Here is a 19,527-nt window from a genome sequence, read left to right as displayed (position 1 = left end):
TCGCCTGAGGCAGTACCTAAGAAGCGAACGCTTGTTCATGCTTCTCCTTCCCCTGGTTGTAGTTGGTGGGAGGCTCCGGAGGTTTTTTTGCCTTCCCGAGACGGTGAGGGAGCACCGGAGCTGGCTCCAAGGCGTTGATTAATGTCTGCTAAGAAGAGTAAGAGGATTTCGCTTGATGTGGAGGCGCAAAAGCAATCGTTTTGACTGGACATTGGAGAGGAGGTAGCGCGTGAGTGCCAGTATCAGGAGAAGCGCATTCTTGCACCTGAAACTTCGACTCGTACGTTGGCGCCAACTCGCCTCTCGTTTGCCAGACACTCGGATTCTCCAACATGGATTTCCGAGCAGGAGGTTCAGGACCTTTCGTCGATTTCCATTCAAGCGGAGTTGGATAAGATTTTGAGTTTTGTGCAACCCACTCAGAACAAGACTCATTCTCTGGTAGTTGTTTCCCCTACACATTCGGACGAGGAAGCAGACAAAAAGGTGATGAGGAAATAGAACAGGAGAGTCACAATTCCACCGCTTTCAAGAAGCTCTTGAAATTCTTTGTTGATAGTTTTCTGGATTTGTTCTCTTTTGTAGTGCCTTCCTCTCCAGACTTCTCTCTTGAGGGATTGGAAGAAGAGTGCTTCGCAACTTATGAAGATTGTTTTGTCTTTTTTGGCATGGAAAGCAGTAAAAGGGATTGATGGTTGGCTCCTTAAGAAGAGGGAGCGGGGCAAGACTATCTTCTGTTTTCCTCCTCCCAGACTGACTTCTCGGAGACAACTCTGCTACGAGACCGGGGAAACCTTCTCTTTGGGAGTTTCTGCCTCCTCCCAGGGAGACTTCTCGGGGCTTATTGACACTTCAAGACAATCAGCTTCTAATTCAGCGAAGGTTATGTTTTCTATGCTCGAACTGGATCACTTGTTGAAGCACATCTTTCATATTTTTGGGGTGGTCAGTTTTTTGGACTGGTCCATTGGAGCATTGGGCCGCAAGATTTCTGCATGTTCTTCTTTGGATGAGGAGACATTTACAGATGTATCGGAAGCCCTTAACGTTTTAGATCAAGGAGTTATCGGCGCTGCTTCAGGACTGACTGCTATGTTTTCTTTAGGCTTCCTTAAAAAGAGAGAATTATGGTGTTCTTTCCTTACGAAGGGAGTGTCAAGAATTCAGAGGTCGGCCTTGTTGTTTGCACCTCTTAATAAGAAGAACCTGTTTCCAGAGGAGCTGTTAGTGGAGATTTCTTCGCCTCTTCAGAAGAAATCTACGCAGGATTTACTGGCGCAATCCTCCAAACCACCAAGAGAGGTTTCGGTTGCTTCGCCAGTTGTACGTCCGACTTCGTCTTCTGCGTCTTCATCTTCGCGTGGAATGCCCTTTCGAGGTAGAGGAGGGTATAGAGGATTGGCAAATTATAGAGGAAGAGCAAGGGTCCCTCTTAGATCAATTAAGAAAGTTCCCAGTCCACCAACAAGAAGTGAGAAGCACAGCCTCTGTGCACTGGTGGGAGCAAAACTTCTACTGTTTTGGAGGTGTTGGAGAGAGATAGGAGCAGAGAGCTGGTTTGTGGAGACTCTGAGAAGGGCTACCAAATTCCTTTTGTGGTTCAGCCCCCTGATTTCGAGGGTACTGATAGCTTTGACAGCTTACTTAGGCGATTCAAAGAAATCCATGGCTCTTTCTGAAGAGGTGTCAGCCCCATTAGACGAGAGTTGTAGAAGCAGTGGAAGATCAGAGCTCTCCAGGCTTCTACAATCGCCTGTTTTTAGTTCCCAAAGCTTTTGGGGGGTTGGAGACACATGTTGGATGTCAGTGCGTTAAACAAGTTTGTAAAACGGACAAAATTCTGCATGGAGACCAACAACACGGTCCTGTCATCCATCAGACAGGGAGATTGGATGGTAACGGTGGATATGCAGGACGCATATTTCCATGTCCCGATGCATCAAGAGTCTCGGAACTATCTACATTTTGTATTCGGGAACCAAGTTTTCCAGTTTCGGGCTCTGTTTCGGCCTTTCAACAGCACCTCAAGTTTTTACCAGGATTCTAGCCTCATTTTTGAAGTGGCTCCATAAACAGGGGATCATGATATCTCTTTATCTCGACAATTGGCTTCTTCGGTCAGGCTAGCAAAGTGCACAGAGGATCTTCAAGTGATGTTAAGATTAGCAGAGGAGTTGGGTCTTCTAATCAACCATCAGAAGTCATGTCTGGTCCCTTCTCAGAAGACAGTATATTTGGGAATTCAGGTAGATTCAGTGAATTTTCAGTCTTCTCCGTTGGCTCAAAGAGTTGATTCTTGCCTTTAAAAAGTTTTGAAGTTTCTGGCTCTCAGAACTTGCTCTGTCAATGAATGGATGACCCTTCTGGGGACGATGTCGTTCCTAGAGATGTTCATGGATCTGGGGCACCTCCACATGAGGCCATTACAATTTTATCTAAAAGCGAAGTGGCAGAGGAAGGAATTTCCGGATTCCTTCATTTTCGAGATTTCCGAGGAAATCAAGAAGGATCTGTTTTGGTGGTTGTCAAGAGAAAGATTGATGGAAGGAAATTCTCTAGCTCCGTTGAACCCTGACCTGACATTCTTTTCAGACACATCCGACCAGGGATGGTTGCGGTTCTAAGGGACAGAGAGACGTCGGGAGTTTGGAGCAAAAGCCAATAGAAGTGGCATATCAACATGAAAGAATTGGTAGCTGCTCATCTAGGTTTGACAGAATTTGCAGAACAGATCAGAGGGAAGGTAGTAGTAGTCCATTCAGACAATGTAACAACTCTGTTATATATTCGGAAACAAGGAGGCACTCACTCGTTCTCCCTTTGTGAGGCGACGAGAATTCTGCTATTGTGGTTGAAGCAAAATCAGACGCAAGTATTGACAAGGTTTGTTCAAGGGAAACTAAATGTAAGGGCAGAATTACTCAGTCGCAAAAAGCAAGTGATCGCGACGGAATGGACTTTGCACCCCTTGGTATGTCAACAAATATGGAAGTGTTGGGAGACTCCATTGGTAGACCTATTTGCCACAGCCAAGAACAACAGATTTCCAATTTATTGTTCTCCAATTCCGGACTGTCAGACTTGGGCTATGGATACCATGGTTCAGAATTGGGAGAATCTGGATGTTTATGCCTTCCCACCATTCAAGATAGTCAGGGAAGTGTTGAACAAACTCAGGACATACAAGAACGTCAGAATGACTCTCATTGCCCCATTTTGGCCATCGAGGGGAGTGGTTCCCAGATCTGCTGGAACTTCTGACAGATTATCCAAGGCTTCTGCCTCAAAGGAAGGATCTAATCAGGCAGCCTCACGTAAGAAAGTTCCACGAGGGTCTGTCAGGTCTAGCGCTAACCGCATTCAGACTATCAACCGTCTCCTCAGAGACAAGGGATTTTCTCAGCAAACCTCTGAAGCTATCGCAGAATGTAGAAGGAGGTCTTCGAATGTATACCAGGCCAAGTGGAATGTTTTTAGAGATTGGTGCAGGAGAGAGGGAGTCTCCTCTTTTAAGACATCTTTAGCGCTAGTGGCCGATTTCTTCTTGTTCTTGAAGAAGACGAAGCTATTATCTACCTCTACTATTAAGGGGTACAGGGCTATGTTGGGCTCAGTGTTTCAACACCGTGGTTTAGATTTGTCTGGTGACAAAGATTTGTCAGATTTAATCAAGTCCTTCAATAAGGACAGGACGGAAGGACCAAGATTAATAGGCTGGAACTTGGATGTAGTTCTGAAGTGGCTTAGGAGTGATAGATTTGAACCTCTCAGTACAGCGTCTTTAAGGGAGGTGACGAGAAAGACGCTATTTTTAGTAGCCTTCACTACAGAAAAGAGGGTAAGTGAAGTGCTTGCCTTAAATAAAAAAGTAGGTTTTGCAAATGGAAACGCTATCTGTTCCTTTAATATGGGTTTTATGGCCAAGAATGAAACCCCATCCAGGCCTTGGCCACGGTCGTTCGAGATTCGTAATCTGACAGATCTAGTTGACAGAGAAGAGGAGAGATTTGTGCCCCGTTAGAGCTCTCAAGTTCTATATTAGAGGTAATTCGGACCATCTCTGGTACTCTGTTAAGAATCCTTTTCAACCCCTCTCAAAAAATGCATTGGCTTTCTTTATTTGGAGTGTAATAGTGGAGGCTCATGACAATCTGGATGATGCGGAGTGCAGTGTTTTGAAAGTTAAAACGCATGAAGTACGAGCAGTTGCGGCCTCTCTGGCCTTCAGACGCAATTTGTCTCTTTCTTCTATTGTACAAGCGACCTTTTGGAGGAGTAGGTCAGTGTTCACCTTTCATTATCTATGATATAGGGAGACAACATATGATAATTGCAGTACCCTAGGTCCTTTCGTAGTGGCTGGCACGATATTGGGTGAAGGTGATAAGGAAGTTCATCCTTCCTTAGTGTCCCCTTCTCCTTGACGCAGGTTGTGGAGTTTGCTGGGGAGTCTCGGGGGGTACATAGTGCTGTGCGTTTAGGAGTACCTGTCAGTCATTAATTAGTTTTTTTTTTTTTTTTTTTTTTTTTTTAAGGAGTTCAATTTTGGCGTAGGCTAGTGGTGATACCCATCGATTGGTTTTATGTTTTTGGTTGGTACTGCACCCAGAGCAGGGGCATTTGTTTGGTCATCCTTTGTGTCCCACGAACCCTTCTAGGTCACAAGGGTAATTTACTTTATATAGACGTCCCATGGCTCCCTCGTCACGTCTAGCAGTTAACCTGTTAAGCGTCCCCCCGGATTTTTCTTTTAGTAACGCAGTCACGCTTTGTCTTGCAATTAGCGGTCATATCACTGATGATAGTTTTTCAAAGTTAATATTGATTTTTATGCTTATAATTCGTACTGTAGTTAAGAGTAGGAATTTTATTAATGATAGGATAAAAACTATTACTACTACTATTATTTTATTTCATAAGACTACAAAATACTGAATGAAAAGTGTTGTACATACATGCACTATTATTCTTTTGTATGCCAATCTCTAAAGCAGGGGATACACACAATCCATCTATGTACTCGTGATTGTGGAGACAAATGTTCTACATTCTCATCTAGAAACTGATTTGCAAATCTGTTTGTTTCTTTCACGAGGTAATCAATGATTTCATCATCAAATTATTTCTCAAAAATTCTAATGGATTCTCTTTATCCTCAACTCTCAACACAAAAGTAAAGGGCAATGAGAAGTCATCTTCACTTCCGCTATTGGAAGCAAAGTTTGTTTCTTCAATATCCTCATCATGGAGGATTCAGAACTAGAGCTCTCATCATCAAATATGTCTTCAGTATCAGACACCTCATCTAGGATTTGATTTATCTCACCTGAAGACATACGGCTCCTCTTTGTGACATTCACTGAGAACGACGTCAAAGCCGTGTTGTCTCTGAAAACGCCCGAAAGCGTACTAAAAAAAAAAATAGTCATCTAGGCATCAGCGACCAACTGAAAAGAGTTGCCAGGAGGAAATAAGTCATCAATTACAGCTTACGTGTTCTGAGAGTGTTACCAAATGATGTTTCAACATTTTCCATACAAGTAAACGTATTATTACGGTGCTGACAGCTTGAAAAGCAGCTTAAAGTCTTGAACGTAATATCCCGTTGAAGGCGCTACCGAGTAGATCGCAGTAAACGTATTATTACGTGGGTGACGCTTAACAGGTTAAGAAGAGCTCCATATTTAAGAGGCAGAATTAGTATGGATTGCTCAGTTAACAGGTAAGGAACTTACAACTTTTCTTTTACCCAATAAAAGAAGGTTAAGACAACTTAATTATAGTTCTATTTATTCATGGTCCCACCTCCTTTAGTGTGGGAATCAGCAATGTAACTACTGGGTAAGTTACATATTTAAAAATGACATTTTCATAATAAAATAAAGTTTTAAGTATACTTACCCAGTAGTTACATGATCAAAGCCCTCCCTCCTCCCCTCTCATGAATGCAGGGCATAAACAACTGAAGTTTTGTGTTAAGGTAGTTCCTCACTCCTCCACCAGTGGGTAGAGGTGGTATCTCCTAGCCACCATATTGTTTTTTTGTTTTTGCTGGCGCAAATTTTGAATTCTAGCTGCCGTTCAGTTTTGAAACAATAGCAATGTAACTACTGGGTGAGTACATTTAAAACTTTATTTTATTATGAAAATGTCATGTTTCTTCTTGTGAGACACTTATGACTCAGTGGCAGCATTGCCTTTTTTATTGGAGAGGATATAGAATCTCATGTTCCTCCTGTTTAGGGGTATTGAGCTATGTCTGACTTAGAAACGTGGTTTGCTCGTTTACCCTGGGGTTTTTCTAACTGAGAAAGAGGGTCATGGAACTGTTCTCTCTCTCAAGAATTAATGGAAGAGAAGATGGTCTTAACAGCCGCGGACAGTGCTATGAACCCCCAGAAGCACCCTCCAGCCCGAGCCTTTACTTCACCTGACTTCCAGCTAGCCTGGCACCAGCTCTGCCCTGAGCTCCTATGAGTGACCATCAGCTCCCGACTGATTAGTTATCGGGCAGCCCTGACTGGCGCCAGCTCAGTACACCCAGCGTTTGGTGCCAGCTTCAGATCGTTTGGCACCAAATCTCCCCACATCCTTGGCTCTGGATTGAATTGAGTTGAATATCAAATTAGGCCAAAGGCCAAGCACTGGGACCTTTGAGGTCATTCAGTGCTGAAACGGAAATTGACAACTAGCAAGGTTTGAAAGGTGTAACTGGAGGAAATTTCACAGTTGCACTGTGAATCGATTGTTAGAAGAGGGTGGAAAGTAAGATGGAAGAAAGAGAACATAATGAAAGTATGGTAAGAGGAACAAGACGGGTTGCGGTAGGGGGCTGAAGGCACGCTGCAAAGAACCTTAAGTCATGCCTACATTGCACCGCATGAGGTGCATTGATGGCAGCACCCCCCTACAGGGCCTTGGCTCTGGGGAAGAGTAGGAAGCTCTCTATTCTATTTGAGTTTTCAGATAATACCTGAGCAGGATTGGAAGCACAGGGCGCCTTTCATAACCTTTAGTGTTCTGACAAGGACCCTTTTTTTTTGCCTGCTGTCTAAGAATGCATTGTTCTTCTTCATGTATGGACATGGTCTGTGAGACCATTCTTAGTTTCAGGAGAGCATTGGGCCTACATTTAAGTGAAAGCTAAAGATGTCAGAACAACTGCTACCTCATTAGCCTTCATGCATATACGCCCGTACATCCATCTTGCAGTCAACCTACTGGAAGCGTAATCACTTTTCGTTTCTCACCTCTTCAGAAAAGTTTAAACAGTTAAAATTTTTTGCAGTTCCTTGTGATTATTAGTAGCTGGATTGGCATCGTGGAAGAAAGCTTAGGATTTTTTCCTACTACAGGCAGTCCCTGGTTATTGGCGATCCAGTTTTTCAATGCTTGTCGAGCGACGAAAATCACTTACTGGCACCGATAAGTGCCAAAAATTGCCGGAAAAGCATAGAAAATTGCCAATTTTCGGTTATCTGCAATTTTTGTTTATTGTCACGCCTTCGGAACGGAACCACCACCGATAACCAGGGACTGCCTGTATCTCTTCACCTTGTAGTAAGGTGCCGGGTTTTGTGAGAGCCCGGGGGGTACAATGTACCTGGAGCACCCACCACTCTCAGTGGATGGGTCGTGGTCTTTATTTCAGTGCAGGTGTCAGTGCTATCTGGTTGTTTTTTGTCGTGGTACTGCTCCCAGGGCAAGGACACTTTTTGCAGTCTTGCTAGCCATCGGACTACTCCTTGGGTGTAAGGCTCCCACTTAGGTAGAGGCTCTCCACGGCTTTACCGCCACACCGCTACAGGTTAACTTGAGCATCAGTCAGAGGCAATTTTCTCCTGCAGGCTCTCTTAACTGGTAAGGAACTATAAGCATTGTATTCAGTGCTAGGAACTTTTTCTATTTCAAATTCTTTACATGACTTGATGTTTTGGAGCGGAACATGTCCATGTGTCCCACCTCCTATCAATATGGGAATCAGCTATGTAATTGCTTGGTAAGTTACTTATAAAAAAAATTTACATTTTTATGATAAGGTTTTATATATACTTACCAAGTAATTACATGATCGGAGCCCTCCCTCCTCCCCTCTGATGGACATATGGCATAAACAGAATGAGGATGTTTGCTAAGTAGTTCCTGGTATTCCTGTTAGTAGGTGGGACCAGTCACCTGCACTCAACTTTGAAGCGTTACCTGCAAATTTTTTACTTTTAAGCTGCTGTGCAAGAAGAAACTATAGCTATGTAATTACAGTAAACCCCTGTACTCACGGTCTCACTATTCACGGATTTCTCTGTGGAACGTATCTACCCATTATTCGCGGAAAATTCGCCCATTCGAGGTACAGTAAACTTCCCCCCGTATTCGCGGGGGATGGGTACTGCACACACACACACACACACCCGCGAATAGCTAAAGTCCGCAAATACTTAAAACCCCTCTAAAAACACTTAGAACTGCCTATTTTGATAGTTTAAACACAAGAAAAACCCTCTAAAAATGCTTATACCTGAGTATTTTAATAGTTTTATCACAAAAAGTACATTTAGTCATGAAAATTATATGAAAATACAGTAATTAGTGAATATTTCTCAGTGAAAAGTACCGCGAATCGGAAAATTTTCCGTGAATAATAGATAGATACGTTCCACAGAGAAATCCGCAAATATGTGGGTCCGTGAATCATGTATTTTTCACTGGGAAATATCCACTAATTACTGTACAGTAAACCCCCCGTATTTGTGTTCTCATGGTTCGCGGACTCACACATTCACGGGTTTCTCTGTGGAACATATCTAGCCATCATTTGCGGAAAATTTGCCCATTCGCGGTATTTTTCACTGAGAAATATTCACTAATTACTGTATTTTCATATAATTTTCATGAATAAATGCACTTTTTGTGATAAAACTATTAAAATACTCAGGTATAAGCATTTTTACAGGGTTTTTCTGTGTTTAAGCAATCAAAATGGGCAGTTCTAAGTGTTTTTAGAGGGGTGTTAAGCATTCGCGGATTTGACCTATTCGCAGCGGGGGGTGTGGGACGCATCCCCCACGAATACGGGGGTTCACTGTATTTTCATATCATTTTCATGACTAAATGCACTTTTTGTGATAAAACTATTAAAATACTCAGGTATAAGCATTTATAGAGGTTTTTTTGTGTTTAAACTATCAAAATAGGTAGTTCTAAGTGTTTTTAGAGGGGTTTTAAGTATTCGCAGGTTTTAGCTATTTGCGGGGGATTGCGGAATGCATCCCCCGTGAATACGGGGAGTTTACTGTACTTGGTAAGTAAACTATGTTTCATATATGTAACTTACCAAGTAATTACATAGCTGTACTTTCCACTCGATCGGCAGTTAAAAATTTGAGGTTCGTGGTAGCGATTCGATTGTTTTAAGTGTAGGTAACAACCCCGCCCTCTGTCAGGGAACAGTAGGTACAGCAAAACAGAGAAAATCACTTTTCTGCTGACGTTCAACGCAACATCAAATGTTTTGGTGGTTGGGTTTGAAGTTTTCGTCATCGCTTTTCTAGGGAATTGGTGAAGGTTGTTGATTTTGATAGCTTTTCAGCTTAGCTTAGCTGTTATTCCTATAGTATGTCTGATTCTAGCTCATCAAGTGTTAGATATTGTGGCGAAGGATGTAAGACTCTTATGGCTAAAGTGACTTACGATAGTCATACAGTTTGCGCTAAGTGTAGAGGACAAGAGTGCTCAAGAGATCTTACATGTGCTGAATGTGTTGGATGGGATGGTAGAAAGTGGAAAGTTTTGAAATCTCATTGGGATAAATTAGATAGGGATAGGAAGAGGCCATCTCAAACATTCAAGTCTTAGACCTTAATGTTCCTCCTTCTCCTGCCCTTGTATTATCCCACTTCCCTAGTCCTCCAAATATTTTTCCATCAACTCCTGGAACAGGAGTTGATGAGAGTAAATTTGACCATAAATTTGATCTTGTAGTTAACACTATCAGAATTAGGCAAATTGTTTAAGGCCTTGATGGATGAAGTTCACAGTTTTAAACAAGTTCTAGTGTTAGTGCCAGTGGAGGAGGTGTCTGTTTGTCCTGCTGATTCTCCTAGACTAAGGTCACTGTCACACTCCCCTGAACCTGGGAGTAGACATGCCGGAGGTCCAAGGGAGGTCAGCAGGGTTTGCCCTTGGGCAGTCGCCCCTCATCCGATTCTGTGGTGTGTAGTTCTGACAGCTGTTGGAAAGGCATTACTGTGAGTGCCTACCAGTTGTCGTGAGATTATGATCTCTCCAGTCCAGGGAAGAGATGTGTGGCGTTTTCCGAAGGAGTCTAGTCCTTTAAAAAGACAGCATGGTAGAGAGCCCTCTCCCATTTCTCCAAAGTGCTCTAGAGACCCTGCTCTTCATCTGCAACCAGGTTGCAGTAAGTGGCGCAGCCCGACTTGTTATTCTCCCAATCACTCCCATGCTGAGCGTCAGTTGTTGGTTCCTAAGCGCTCTTCCAGCAAACGCTCATCTTCTGGGTGTCCATATGAGCGGTCAGTGTATTCACCAGAGTGCCATCCATTCTCCGAATGCCAGTTTCAGACTCCCAAGCGCCCGTCTCAGACCCCAGAGCGCCTGTCTCGTTCTCCGGAGCACCTGTCTCATAAGCGCTCGGCGTAAACTGAGCGCCCATATTCTGCTTCGTCTGCCATGGTGTCAGAGAATTTGTCTTTTGCACACATGAAGAAACAGTTAGATGATGTGCTTGGCTTGCTGCTTAAGCCCTCTCGAGAGGCTTCTTTGTCTCCAGTGTCTTCTGAAGAAGAAGAGGTTGTCCAGGAGACCACTCCTATTGCATATGCTTCTTTGATGAAGTATTTTTTAGCATCTTTCCCTTCGCATTTTCAACCAGCTGCTCTGGTTTTGCCTGCCTCTACCTTTCTGATGAGGAATCAGACAGATTCTAGCTCTCGCCTACCGAAGATGCTTCTCTCTCCCTCAGCTAGGGAGGCTGTCAAGGAAGTAGAGGATTGGTTGTCTGTTAAGAGGGAGCGAGGGAAGGCTGCTTTTGATTTTCCTCGAGCAAGATTGACAGCTAGGAGATATCTCTCATATTCCACAGAAGCTCCATCCTTGGGAGGAGCTGCCTCCTCCCAAGGTGACTTCCCAGGATTAATCGACTCGGCAGGATGTTCTTTTTCTTTAGCAAAGGTATTCTTCACCTTGTCAGAATTTGACCACTTAGTGAAACACCTATTTTAGGTTCCCAAGGTGTTTAGTTTTCTGGACTGGACGATAGGAGCACTAGCTAGAAAGATTGAAGAACATGATGTGCTAGCGACGGACTTGACTTCTGACTGGCTAGGCATCTTATCCTGCGCGGATAGGGCAGTAAGGGATGGCTCCTCAGAACTTGGAGGCGTTATGTCTGTCCAGAAGTCTGCTCTTCTCTACTCCCCTTTGGACAGACATTTCTTGTTCCAGCATCCGGTGGGTAAGGAGATTGCCACCGACTTACAGAAGAAATCCACGCAAGATCTTCTAGCCCAGTCAGTGAAGCGCCCCAAAGAGCCCTCTGCTTCGGTTCTATCCAAGTTGGTATCTCCTCTACAGCAGCAGCCCTTTCAAGGAGGCAGACAGGGCTTCTCTAGACCCTGTTCCAAGGTGCGGTTTTCAGCAAGGTCCGTCAAGAGGACTTCCAGCAAACCCTCTCCTATAAAGTGACTTTCCCATCCTTCGTGCACTTGTAGGGGCCAGACTCTCTCTTTTGGAAGAGGTGGAATGCCAAAGGTGTGGAACCTTGGACGGTCAAGGTATTAAAAGAGGGTTACTTGATTCCTTTCAAAGACTACCCTCCTCTCGTAACTTCGTCGATCACATTGATGGCATACTTGGAGGGCTCCGAGAGGTATGTAGCTCTCAGGGGGGAAGTGTCAGCTTTTCTAAGAAAGAAAGCCGTAGAAGAAGTGGAGAATCATTTTTCAAGAGGTTTTTACAACCAACTGTTTGTTGCCCCCAAGTCATCGGGGGGTGGAGACCCTTCCTCGACGTCAGCGCTTTGAACTTTTACATTCAAAAAACAAAGTTCCAGATGGAGACAAATCAGTTAATGTTACCCTCCATCCAGCAAGGGAACTGGATGATAACACTAGATATGCAAGATGCGTATTTCCACATTTCAGTCCATCTGGAGTCCAGGAAATACCTAAGATTTGACTTTGGGGACAGAGTCTTCCGGTTGCGAGCGCTTTGCTTCGGTCTTTTCACTGCACCTCAGGTATTCAGGGGAGTCCTATCCCCTCTTGCAAAATGGCTTCACCTGATAGGTATAAACATTTGTCTATACCTGGACAACTGGCTCCTCCACTCCCTGCCACAGGAACAATACACGAAGGATCTGCAAGTAACCCTTCTCCTTGACAAAGAACTTGGACTTTTGATAAATCAGGAGAAATCTCAACTAGTCCCTACTCAGGAGATTCTCTGTTTAGGGGTGAAGATAAACTCTGAGTTTTTTGGGCTTTTCCCTCTCCCAAGAGGATAGAGTCCTGCCTGAGATCAGTTCAGGGTCTCCTTTCTCTCCCAGTTTGCTCTGCGAATCGGTGGATGAGTCTGCTGGGAACCCTCTTATCCATTGAACAGTTTGTGAACTAAGAAGACTTCACGTGAGGCCCATCCAGTTATTCCTAAGGGCAAGCTGGAACAGAAGGGAGCAATCAGACACAGTGATGTTAAGGATTATGGCAGAGATAAAGTCTCTCCATGTTCTGAGCCCCGACCTATCCTTTCATGCAGACGATTCGGACCAAGGTTGGGGAGCACTTTTGGCCACCCTAGAAGCTGGCACATAGTTTCTAGAGCAAAGGAAGTTGCACATCAACGTCAAGTTGTCGGCCATCCATTTAGGCTTGAAGCGCTTTATGGAAGTAATCACAGACAAAACCGTTGTAATTCATTCAGACAACATCATGGCTCTCATACATCAAGAAGCAGGGCAGAACTCACTCATTCTCCCTGTGCGAGGCGGCAAGGGAACTGCTCCTTTGGATGGACCAGAATCAGGTCAAGATAATCACGAGATTCATCCAAGGGAGGATGAATGTCCGGGCAGACGAACCAAGTTGATGAGAACAAGTCCTCTCGACAGAGTGGACTCTGAATTCAACAGTCTACAACAATCTCTGGAAGTTGTGGGGCAGACCAATAGTGGATCTGTTCTCCACTACTAAGAATTACCGCCTTCTTCTAATTTGCTTGCCAGTTCCGGACCCACAGGCATGGGCGATGTATGCCACGCTAGTAAACCTGGTCGAATCTGGACCTTACGCCTTTTCCCCTTTCAACATGATGAGAGCAGTGATCAACAAGTTCCAAGCCCACAACAACGTGTCAGTGACACTGGTAGCTCCCTTCTGGCCACTCAAGGAATAGTTCCTGGACCTTCTGAAACTTCTAGTGGACTTTCCAAGGCTACTTCCTCAAAGTCCACAGCTTTTCAAACAACCCCACCTCTGGAAATTTCATCAAGGCCTATCAGCTCTAGCTCTGGCAGGATTTAGACTATCCGGAGACTTGTCAGAGCAAAGGGGTTTTCAAAACAAGCTTCGGAAGCTGTTACCAGATGTAGACGGCAGTCTACCAGGCCAAGTGGTGCATCTTCCGCATGTGGTGTAGCGACAATAATGTCTCATCTGCTAAGACCACTGTAGCTCAAATAGTGTATTTCCTTCTTTTCTTAAGGAACAATAAGAAGCTCTCTTCATGGACTATTAGAGGCTACAGATCGATGTTGGGTTGGTCAGTTTTTAAGCATAGGGGAGTAGACTTAGGTTCTAATTAAGACCTTAGTGATCTCTGTTTCATGGAACCTAGATGTGGTGCTGAAATGGATAATGGGCCCTGCTTATGAACCTCTCCATTCCATTTCTCTTAAGAATTTAACAAAGAAAACTTTTCCTAGTAGCCTTGGCCACGACTGAGTGAGTGAGCAAGCTGCAGGCAATTGACAAACATATTCATTTCGCACGAGGAGATATACTGTAGTCTGCTTTTTTTTGCTTGGCTTTCTAGCTAAGAACGAGTCTCCATCTACCCCCCGGCCATGCTCGTTCTCCATTAAGAATCTTATGGACATTCTAGAACCAGAAGAGGAGGAAAGAGTTCTGTGTCTGGTAAGAACTCTGAGGTATTACAGTATTTGGACAGGACGAAGAAGATCAGAGGACCTGCCAGTAATCTCTGGTATTCCTTGAGAAACCCAGCAAAGCCCATGTCAAGGAATGCATTGTCATTCTTTCTTAAAAGCCGTATTTTAGAGGCACACTCTCAAATACAGGAAGATGCTCTGCCTTCTGTTAAGGTTAGGGCACACGAGATTAGGGCGGTGGCCATGTCCTACGAATTTAGACATAGTATGTCACTCTCAACTATCCTCCAGTTGACATACTGGAAGTATGTCACTCTCAACTATCCGCCAGTTGACATACTGGAAGTGCGACCTCATTTTTGCCTCTCACTGTTTGAAAGAAATAGAGACGACTGAGAATTGCAGTACCTTAGGTCCGTTTCGGTGCCTGGCTCGGTATTGGGGGAAGAAGCATAGGAAGCACCCTTATCCGCAACTTCTTCGCCTTGAATTTTGGGTGTTGAGTTCTTTTTTGGGAAGCCTAGGGGTACATGTACCCAGAGTGCCCACCAGTCTTTGGAAGTGGTATGATGGTTTTTAATTTTTATGGTTGCCAGTGTAGGTAACGACTTTATTTGGTCTTTTTTGTTTGGTACTGCGCCTAGGGCAAGGGCAAATATTTTCTTTGTTGCCTTTTAGTATTCAGAACACTCCTCAACTCAAAAGCTCCCTCTTTAAAGTCTTTAAAGTAGGGACTTATCTCGGCTATTCCGCTAAGTCACTACAGGTCAAGACGAGCACCGACCAAAAGGCATTAATCTCCTGCTGTGGCTCTCTTACCAGGTAAGGATACAACAAGCATTTTACCATTGTTAACAGATTTTATGTTTCAGACTCATCATCTTATCTGAATCTTTTTGAAACAGAACATGTCCGGTTATCCCACCACCTATCAATGTGGGATTCAGCTTTGTAATTGCTTGGTAAGTCACATATATGAGAATGGTATTTTCATGATAAAATTAAATTTCATATATACTTATCAAGTAATTACAGATCAGAGTCCTCCCTCCTCCCCTCGGTGGACATTAAGCACAAAAGAAGTGATGTTCTCTGTGTTGTTGTACCTATCATTCCCCGACAGGGCGGGGTTGTTACCTACATTTAAAACGAATCGCTACTGCAAACTTCAAATTTTCAAATGCTGATCGAGTAGAAAGTATAGCTATGTAATTACTTGGTAAGTATATATGAAACTTAATTTAATCATGAAAATACTGTTGTACTGTTGTGGATTTGATAGCTTTATACCTGATCATTTACCCAGAGACACTTGGAAGATAATTTGAATACATCTGCTTAACTTGGTATACAATTTTAAGTAGGTGTCTTTTCCTCCAATCAGTTGTTTCGTTTTACAGCATTTGTATGGTTAATTATGAAGTCTTGAAACTTTTGAAGATTTTACATTTGTGCACTGTGTCACAACAATTTGTTAAATACAGAACAGTAGGAGTTTATATGTAGGCTAGAAACGTTGTGGTTCTTGACATGATATTGGTTTTTGCAAGGTTTTATATTATTAAAAGTCATAATAATCATTTTTCAGATTATCCTCACATTTGTTTTTTTTTTTTTTTTTTACAGGTCAACCAGTCTTCAGCAACTTCACATCTGGAGGTTTGCAAGCCACTGTGTCAGTACACCTCAACTCCTCTTCCTTAGGAACATTGTGGATGCCTTTTTAAGAAAGGTTTGATGTTACACGCAGCACTATAGTTGCTAGCATGAATGCTACAATGGCTTACAACTGTATCCCAGGGAGGGGAAAAATTGATAGTTGGTGTCTTTCTATACATCTTACAACATGTTGATAAATATAGTATTCATAATGCCTTTTTGGCATTTTTGTGAGGAGAAACTAAAGGAAAATACTTTTGAAGTGACAACATTGTTGATGTGTTGTAGCAACTGACATTAATCACATTATGAAGGAAGGTGTTTAAGAAGCCCATATACAAGCAGAAATTGTCTTTGGGAGATTCATAACTCCAAGTGAAAATGTAGTTGTTTGGCTCCTTAGAGGGAATCAGAATAATGAGGCATTAGGAAGGCATTTCATCTTGATATAAATGGAATGTAATGGAGAGAGTGCAAATACTGAACGCAAGTCCCACATCTTGCATTGGCCGGGCCTCCACCAGTTCTCCACAGACTCCTGGCGGTCCTTCATACACCCCTCAAGACCAAAAGGATTTTGTTAAGGCCAAAGAGAGAAAAAGTAATAAAGTTGGCACTAATGCACATGCTCAGAATTCTAACATTTTGAATAATAATGTTGAATTGAATGGGTTGTTGAATGGTGCCATAAGTAATACTAATAACAATGATGATAAAGGGAACAATAGGAAAAAAAGTATTACTAACCAGAATACGCAAAATCGAGAGCAAGGCTCAATGGGGTATGTCAGCGAAAGAGTGCGAGCGTTAAGCGTGAGCAACAGACCTAAGACCAATGCCTCATCACCACACAGATTTGGACCACCTGACCTTCGAGCCTCATATAATGAGAGGCTTAGGTCAGGATCTACCAGCCTGCAGCCTGCAGGAAGAGGTAATGTGCTTCGATCAGGTCAGGAAGTTGGAGGAGGTTTTGTGTATATCGTGGAACTGGAGGTCTTTATCGAGCAATTCATCATTAGAATTAGATCATGATGCCGATGAACAACCTCCTGGGTCTCCTCTTCGGAGAGAGTATGGATCTCATGGATCAATTAATGTGGCCTCTGCCCCTCCTGAAACCCTGTACTCAATATTACGTGACCTTCAACCAACTGATCGCCAAGACTCGACCTCTGCTTCAGCAGATAATGTATCAGGTTCGCTGGGTGGGGAGGCAGAAGCAACATCTCCTAAAGTCAGATCAAAATTTCAGAAGCTATGGGACAAAGACAAACCATCTATATTTAAAAAGCTTAGGTCAGGTAAAAGCACAGAGAACAAAAATGATGTGAAATCTGAAGTAACTTCAGAGTCAAGTGTTCAAGCAAGTGTTTCAAAGTGTTCTAAACCTGGTGAAGTGAGTGGTGATTCAGACAGTCGCAGTGAAGATTCTCTTTGTGTGGTCCCACCTAGGAGATCAGCTTTTGCCCACTATGATTGTAGGTCATTAGTAGCACAACTTTACAACTCACAAATGCGGTCATTACTGGTTGATCGTGTTAACACCACCACTGGAGCTTCAGCTGCTGCCATGGCAGGAATGGCTGCTTTAGGTCCTCAGCATGACAGTACTGAAGATCTTCAGCCTGATGAAAGTGATCTTGGAGATGGGAGAAGTAATCGTCTGATCAACAGGTATTTTATTTTATTTTTATATTGTGGATAATAGGAAATTTGGTAAATGGCATTAGGAAGGGTTGTTAATGTTTAATAAATAAGTTTTTTATGTGCATGTATATTCGATAATGCTGCAGTGTGCTTTATATTTAAATTTAGTTCCATATTTTACAGTCACACATTGTGGCCTGAATTCTACTTTTGCATTTACAGAACACAAAATTTAAAGATTAATAATTCTAGATCATTTAACCCTTAAACGCCGAGCCTCTATTTACAAATAAGTCTCCCGTATGCCGCAGCGTTTGGTGAGTTAGCGCTGAAGCGGAAAAAGTTTTTTCAAAAAATCACAGCACGCTTTAGTTTTTAAGATTAAGAGTTCATTTTTGGCTCCTTTTTTGTCATTGCCTGAAGTTTAGTATGCAACCATCAGAAATGAAAAAATATCATTATCATATATGAATATTGGAATATATGACAGCCCGAAAAAAAAAAAAAACTTATATAAACAACAAATGATTGTATACAACGGTTAAAGCTAATGAGTTAATTTTTTTAGTTGTATTGTACACTAAATTGCGATGATTTTGGTATATAACAAATTGTAAAATGATCAAAGCAACACAGAGAAAATATTATCACAAAATGATGCATGAATTGTAACGTGCGGACGTAAAAAATGTTTTTTAAAAAATTCACCATAAATCGAAATATTGTGCTACAGACTTCCCGTTTGTTGAAAAATGAAGCTAATTGATTGAATATTACTAGACTGTAAGTGTTTTAGCTTACAATTGCAGTTTTAATTACCATTTCGGTTGAGTTAAAGTTGACCGAAAGTCGAATTTTTCTATTTATCGTGATTTATATGAAAATATTTCAAAACTGATAAAAGCTACAACCATGAGTTATTTTCTGTTGTATTGTACATGAAATTGCGCACATTTTCATATAAAACTTTATGTAACGGCTAATATAAAACTGTGCAAATATTACGACAACGAGACGAAAGAATTTCTGAGATGTTCGGCCGAGTTACAGCGCAAGAGACGTAAGGAAAATGTTTTTTAAAAATTCACCATAAATCGAAATATTGTGCTAGAGACTTCCAATTTATTGCAGAATGAAGGTAAAGCGATTGAATATTACTAGAATGTAAGAGTTTTAGCTTACAATTGCGTTTTTACCATTTCGGTCGAGTTAAAGTTAAAGTTGAAATTTTGGCAGTTATCGTGATTTATGTGAAAGGTTGAAATTTTGGCTATCTTCTGTTGTATTCTACATGAAATTGCGCACATTTTCATTTATAAAAGTTTATGTAACGACTAATGTAAACGATGCAAACATTACGACACGACAACATGAGGTTTTTTTTTTCGAAATTCACCATAAATCGAAATATTGTGCTAAGAAGTTTTTCTGAGATGTTGAATATTACTAGAATGTAAGAGTTTTAGCTTGGGTCGAGTTAAAGTCGAAGCTTGAAATTTTGGCGTTATCGTGATTTATATGAAAATATTTCAAAAGATAAAAGCTACAACCATGAGTTATTTTCTGTCGTAATCATGAAATTGCACACATTTTTTAAAACTTTTTGTAAGACTAATATAAAACAGTGCAAACATTACGACAACGTCGCAAAAGAATTTCTGGCGTGGACATAAGGAAAAATAAAAATTCACCATAAATCGAAATATTGTGCTAGAGACTTCCAATTTGTTGCAAAATGAAGGTAAATGATTGAATATTACTAGAATGTAAGAGTTTTAGCTTACAATTGCGTTTTTTTACCATTTCGGTCGAGTCAAAGTTGACCGAAGGTTGAAATTTTAGCAGTTATCGTGATTTATATGAAAATATTTCAAAACTGATAAAAGCTACAACCATGAGTTATTTTCTGTTGTATTGTACATGAAATTGCGCACATTTTCATATATAAAATTTTATGTAACAGCTAATATAGAACAGTGCAAAAATTACGACAAAAAAATGAAAGAATTTCTGAAATTTTCGGCCGAGTTACCACGCAGGCGTAAGAAAAAAGTTTTTTTTTCAAAAATTCACCATAAATCCAAATATTGTGCTAG

The 19,527-nt window shown here is 42.0% G+C and overlaps 1 protein-coding gene across 5 annotated transcripts in view; it reads left to right on the top strand.

The window, feature by feature from the left end:
- The window catches only part of LOC136837308 (signal-induced proliferation-associated 1-like protein 1), a 338,251-nt gene that overhangs the window by 34,045 nt on the left and 284,679 nt on the right, over positions 1-19,527 (top strand). For all 5 annotated transcript variants that reach the window (XM_067102054.1, XM_067102052.1, XM_067102051.1 and 2 more), the window contains exon 2: positions 15,749-17,458. In XM_067102054.1, coding sequence (XP_066958155.1) covers positions 16,617-17,458 — 842 coding nt within the window. In that variant the 5' untranslated portion in view covers positions 15,749-16,616. The remainder of the gene's footprint in view (positions 1-15,748; positions 17,459-19,527) is intronic.

Source organism: Macrobrachium rosenbergii, chromosome 58, assembly GCF_040412425.1.
Source record: "Macrobrachium rosenbergii isolate ZJJX-2024 chromosome 58, ASM4041242v1, whole genome shotgun sequence".
In the NCBI taxonomy this organism is placed as follows: Eukaryota; Metazoa; Arthropoda; class Malacostraca; order Decapoda; family Palaemonidae; genus Macrobrachium; species Macrobrachium rosenbergii.
Note: the sequence above shows the minus strand (reverse complement) of the source record. Positions and strands in the feature narration are given on the sequence as shown.